This window comes from Salvelinus alpinus, chromosome 7, assembly GCF_045679555.1.
Source record: "Salvelinus alpinus chromosome 7, SLU_Salpinus.1, whole genome shotgun sequence".
NCBI classification, from domain to species: domain Eukaryota; kingdom Metazoa; phylum Chordata; class Actinopteri; order Salmoniformes; family Salmonidae; genus Salvelinus; species Salvelinus alpinus.
In genome coordinates, this window is record NC_092092.1 from 84848262 (window position 1) to 84854261 (window position 6000).

The following is a 6000-nucleotide window of genomic DNA, read 5'->3' on the forward strand; positions in this document are numbered from 1 at the left end:
TCCTGGGTGAACTGGGAGTACAGGAAGGGACTAAGCACACACCCCTGAGAGGCCCCCGTGTTTAAGGTCAATATGGCGGATGTGATTGTTGCTTACCCTCCCCAGTGGGAATCGGCTCGTCAGGAAGTCCAGGATCCAGTTCCCGAGGGAGGGGATTAATCGCAGGGTCCTTAGTGCCCTCCAAGCTCATCACTAAACTATGGTGTTGAACGCTGAGCTGTAGTCAATGAACAGCATTCTCACATACAGTGCATTCGGAAAGTATTCAGACCCCTTGACTTTTTCCACATTTTGTTACGTTACAGCCTTATTCTAAAATTGATTAAATTGTTTTTCCCCCTCATCAATCTACACACAATACCCCATAATGACAATGCAAAAAGTTTTTTTTAGAAAAACTGATATCACATTTAAATAAGTATTCAGACCCTTTACTCAGTACTTTGTTGAAGCACCTTTGGCAGCGATTACAGCCTCAAGACTTCTTGGGTATGACGCTACAAGCTTGACACACCTGTATTTGGAGAGTTTCTCCCATTTATTTTCTGCATATCCTCTCATGCTCTGACAGGTTGGATGGGGAGCGTTGCTGCACAGTTATTTTCAGGTCTCTCCAGAGATGTTCGATCGGGTTCAAGTCTGGGCCACTCAAGGACTTTCAGAGACTTGTCCCAAAGCCACTCCTGTGTTGTCTTGGCTGTGTGCTTACAGTAGGGTCGCTGTCCCATTGGAAGGTGATCCTTCACTCCAGTCTGAGGTCATGAGCGCTCTGGAGCAGGTTTTCATCAAGGATCTCTGTACTTTGCTTCATTCATCTTTCCCTCGATCCTGACTAGTCTCCCAGTCCCTGCCACTGAAAACATCCCTACAGCATGATGCCTCCACCACCATGCTTCACCGTAGGGATGGTGCCAGGTTTCCTCCAGACGTGGCGCTTGGCATTCAGGCCAAAGAGTTTATTCTTGGTTTTATCAGACCAGAGAATCTTGTTTCTCATGGTCAGAGTCCTTTAGGTGCCTTTTGGCAAACTCCAAGTGGGCTGTCATGTGCCTTTTACTGAGGAGTGGCTTCCGTCTGGCCACTCCACCATAAAGGCCTGATTGGTGGAGTGGGGCAGAAATGGTTGTCCTTCTGGAAGGTTCTCCCATCTCCACAGAGGAACTCTGGAGCTCTGTCAGAGTGACCATCAGGTTCTTGGTAACCTCCCTGACCAAGGCCCTTCTCCCCCGATTGCTCAGTTTGGCCGGGTTGCGAGCTCTACGAAGAGTCTTGGTGGTTCCAAACTTCTTCCATTTAAGAATGATGGAGGCCACTGTGTTCTTGGGGACCTTCAATGCTGCAGAAATTATTTGGTACCCTTCCCCACATCTGTGCCTTGACACAATCCTGTCTCGGTGCTCTACGGACAATTCCTTCGACCTCATGGCTTGGTTTTTGCTGTGGAACCTTACATAGACAGGTGTGTGCCTTTCCAAATCACATTCAATCAATTGAATTTACCACATGTGGAATTCAATCAAGTTGTAGAAACATCTCAAGGATGATCAATGGAAACAGGATTCACCTGAGCTCAATTTCGAGTCTCATAGCAAAGAGTCGGAATTCTTATGTAAATAAGGTATTTCTGTTTTTTATTTGTAATACATTTGCAAACATTTATAAAAACCTGTTTTCTCGTTGTCATTATGGGGTATTGTGTGTAGATTGAGGATGTTTATTTAATACATTTTAGAATAAGACTGTAACATAACACAATGTGGAAAAAGTCAAGGGGTCTGAATACTTTCCCATTGTGCTGTAGGTATTCCTCCCATCTCGGGTGGAGTGCAATTGAGATTGCGTCGTAGTGCACTATATAGGGTGTCATTTGGGACGATTTAGGTTCATTTAGGCTTAACCCTATATCAGCCAGGGGAATATTTAACTGGGATAGTGACAGAGGACTAGACTGATCCCAGATCGGACTGTGTTGTCATGCCAACTCCTGACCATGGGGACTTAACAGGACAGCACAGAAAGATCCGTGACCAGACTAGCAGAAGATAGTAATGTTAGAGGATAGGGACAGGGGTGTCAAAGGGAGGGTTAGAATGACGGGGATGCCCGTTTTTGGTATGGATGGTCACTCCCATTTATAAAGCCTAGGAAGTCATAATGAGGTACATAGGGCCTCAGTGTTGGGAAGTCATAATGAGGTACATAGGGTCTCAGTGTTGGGAAGTCATAATGAGGTACATAGGGCCTCAGTGTTGGGAAGTCATAATGAGGTACATAGGGCCTCAGTGTTGGGAAGTCATAATGAGCTACATAGGGCCTCAGTGTTGGGAAGTCATGATGAGGTACATAGGGCCTCAGTGTTGGGAAGTCATAATGAGCTACATAGGGCCTCAGTCTTGGGAAGTAATAATGAGGTACATAGGGCCTCAGTGTTGGGAAGTCATAATGAGGTACATAGGGCCTCAGTGTTGGGAAGTCATAATGAGGTACATAGGGCCTCAGTGTTGGGAAGTCATAATGAGGTACATTTCCACATTGTGTTATGTGTTATGTTACAGTCATATTGTAAAGTGTTGGGAAGTCATAATGAGGTACATAGGGCCTCAGTGTTGGGAAGTCATAATGAGGTACATAGGGCCTCAGTGTTGGGAAGTCATAATGAGGTACATAGGGCCTCAGTGTTGGGAAGTCATAATGAGCTACATAGGGCCTCAGTGTTGGGAAGTCATGATGAGGTACATAGGGCCTCAGTGTTGGGAAGTCATAATGAGCTACATAGGGCCTCAGTGTTGGGAAGTAATAATGAGGTACATAGGGCCTCAGTGTTGGGAAGTCATAATGAGGTACATAGGGCCTCAGTGTTGGGAAGTCATAATGAGGTACATAGGGCCTCAGTGTTGGGAAGTCATAATGAGGTACATTTCCACATTGTTTTATGTGTTATGTTACAGTCATATTGTAAAGTGTTGGGAAGTCATAATGAGGTACATAGGGCCTCAGTGTTGGGAAGTCATAATGAGGTACATAGGGCCTCAGTGTTGGGAAGTCATAATGAGGTACATAGGGCCTCAGTGTTGGGAAGTAATACTGTTGGTTCACCTTATCATTTTTAGGAGACCTAGTGTAATTCTAACCTTTTTTTGGATTAGTGCATATTTAAAATTTGAATCGTGACAAAATATTAATTTGTTTGTGATGGATTTAGTTCAGTGCATTTTAAGACATCGGAAAGCCGGATTTGATTATGGTAACTAAGCGTATATGATAACATTTACTCTGCATCAAGCAACTTCTTCAAAACTAACCATGTTATAATGTAACCAAACTACACACCACACGCTTGACTGGCTGCTATATACTGTACATAGAAATTCCTGCAGAGGTAAACTATATTAATCCATGAAGTCGATATTTCTACCATTTCACAACTGTTCCATAACTTGGACTTCAACAGAATAATAAAACATACACATGTATACAAAAATATATAATTCAGCAACAAAACAATAACAAAAATAAACATAATTAATAAAATAAATCACATCTCAACTACATAGAGGACCTCCATCAATCATTTAAACTTCCTGAGTGGATCTCGTCACGGTATTTCTCTGCATTCAAATTGCCATCTATAAAATGCAATTGTGTTCGTTGTCTGTAGCTTATGCCTGCTGCCCCATACCATAACCCCACCACGGGGCAAACTGCAAACCGCTCGCCCACACGTCTGCCATCTCCCCGGTACACTTGAAACCGGGATTCATTTGTGAAGAGCACATTTCTCTAGCGTGCCAGTGGCCATCGAAGGTGAGCATTTGGCCACTGAAGTCTGTTATGAGTCAGGTCATGACCCTGGTGAGGAGGACGAGCCTGCAGATGAGCTTCCCTGATACGGTTTCTGACAGTTTGTGCAGAAACTCTTCGGTTGTGCAAAACCCACGGTTTCATCAGCTGTCAGGGTGGCTCGTCTCAGATCCCGCAGGTGAAGAAGCCGGATGTGGAGGTCCTGGGCTGGTGTGGTTACACGTGGTCTGCTGTTATGAGGCCGGTTGGATGTACTGCCAAATTCTTTAAAATGATGGACGCGGCTTATGGTAGAGAAATAAACATTCAATTATCTAGCAACATCTCTGGTGGACATTCCTGCAGTCAGCATCCCCAATTGCACGCTCCTTCAACTTGAGACATCCGTGGCATTGTGTTCAAAAAGGACAAGCACTCAAAACCATGAAGAGGTTTTTCTTGTAGTGTTGTCTACAGGCACTCAATCGAGATTGACTGAATATTATAGAAGAGAGTATTAAACAATGGACAATTCACAACAGTCTGGGCTACGTAGCGACATCAGAAGCAATAGACATGAAGTAGTCGAGTGGATTTAAAAGGTCAGAGAGCGAGAGGGGTGCCTGTAGACAACACTACAAGAAACATACAAGGTCAGTCTCTATCTGTTTGCACCTGTTGCACACAGCGGGTGTTTTAATTACCGGTCTTCTTAATTTGTTTGCACTGATGAAGGCAGAAGGCTGAAACGTATTGCTGTTTTTTTTATTTTTTTTATTTATTAGCTCAACTTTCACTTGTTGTTTTTCTTTTGAACATGGATTAAATTAGCATTATTTGTGCATCTCTGCCTCCTTGAGTAATTCTTCTTCATGGGTTTTGAGTATGTAGTTTTGGAACTCTACATATTTTCTCTCCCACGCACCGGCCGCCTTTCATTCTAGCCTGAGCGCTAACCCTCATACTGGCTTTCCACCTGTCTGACAAAACTGCACATTTTAGAGTGGCCTTTTCTTGTCCCCAGCACAAGGTGTACCTGCGTAATGATCATGCTGTTTAATCAGCTTCTTGGTATGCCACACCTGTCAGGTGGATGGATTATATTGACAAAGGAGAAATGCTCAGTAACAGGGATGGTAAAACATTTGTGCACAAAATTTTAAAGAAATACGTTTTTTTTGTCCGTATGGAACATTTCTGTGTTATTTTATTTCAGCTCATGAAACACTTTAAATGTTGTGTTTTGTTCAGTATAAATGAAGGTTTTATAGGATCTACTACTGTGACATTCTAACTTTATTTTCTAACACTGTTTTCCAAACTTTTCTTTCAGAGCTTTCCATGCGGCTGGCGATCAGAAGGTAAGAGTGTCTGGACCTGCGTCCCAAACACCACCCTATTCCCTGTGTAGTGCACTACTCTATCAGAGCTCTACATTCCAAACACCACCCTATTCCCTGTGTAGTGCACTACTCTATCAGGGCACTGCATTCCAAACACCACCCTATTCCCTGTGTAGTGCACTACTCTATCAGGGCTATGCATCCCAAACACCACCCTATTCCCTGTGTAGTGCACTACTCTATCAGAGCTCTGCATTCCAAACACCTCCCTGTGTAGTGCACTACTCTATCAGGGCTCTGCATCCCAAACACCACCCTATTCCCTGTGTAGTGCACTACTCTATCAGGGCTCTGCATCCCAAACACCACCCTATTCCCTGTGTAGTGCACTACTCTATCAGAGCTCTGCATCCCAAACACCTCCCTGTGTAGTGCACTACTCTATCAGGGCTCTGCATCCCAAACACTACCCTATTCCCTGTGTAGTGCACTACTCTATCAGAGCTCTGCATCCCAAACACTACCCTATTCCCTGTGTAGTGCACTACTCTATCAGGGCTCTGCATCCCAAACACCACCCTATTCCCTGTGTAGTGCACTACTCTATCAGGGCTCTGCATCCCAAACACCACCCTATTCCCTGTGTAGTGCACTACTCTATCAGGGCTCTGCATCCCAAACACTACCCTATTCCCTGTGTAGTGCACTACTCTATCAGAGCTCTGCATCCCAAACACCACCCTATTCCCTGTGTAGTGCACTACTCTATCAGGGCTCTGCATCCCAAACACCACCCTGTGTAGTGCACTACTCTATCAGAGCTCTACATCCCAAACACTACCCTATTCCCTGTGTAGTGCACTACTCTATCAGAGTG

General features: G+C 44.4%; 1 protein-coding gene across 7 annotated transcripts in view; it reads left to right on the plus strand.

The window, feature by feature from the left end:
- LOC139581790 (PDZ and LIM domain protein 7-like) overlaps positions 1–6000 on the plus strand; it is a 120523-nt gene that overhangs the window by 68308 nt on the left and 46215 nt on the right. For all 7 annotated transcript variants that reach the window (XR_011676281.1, XM_071411963.1, XM_071411964.1 and 4 more), the window contains exon 4: positions 5114–5141. Coding sequence is in view for 6 of the 7 variants with exons in the window: in XM_071411963.1 (XP_071268064.1) it covers positions 5114–5141 (28 nt within the window). In the remaining variant the exon portion in view is untranslated. The remainder of the gene's footprint in view (positions 1–5113; positions 5142–6000) is intronic.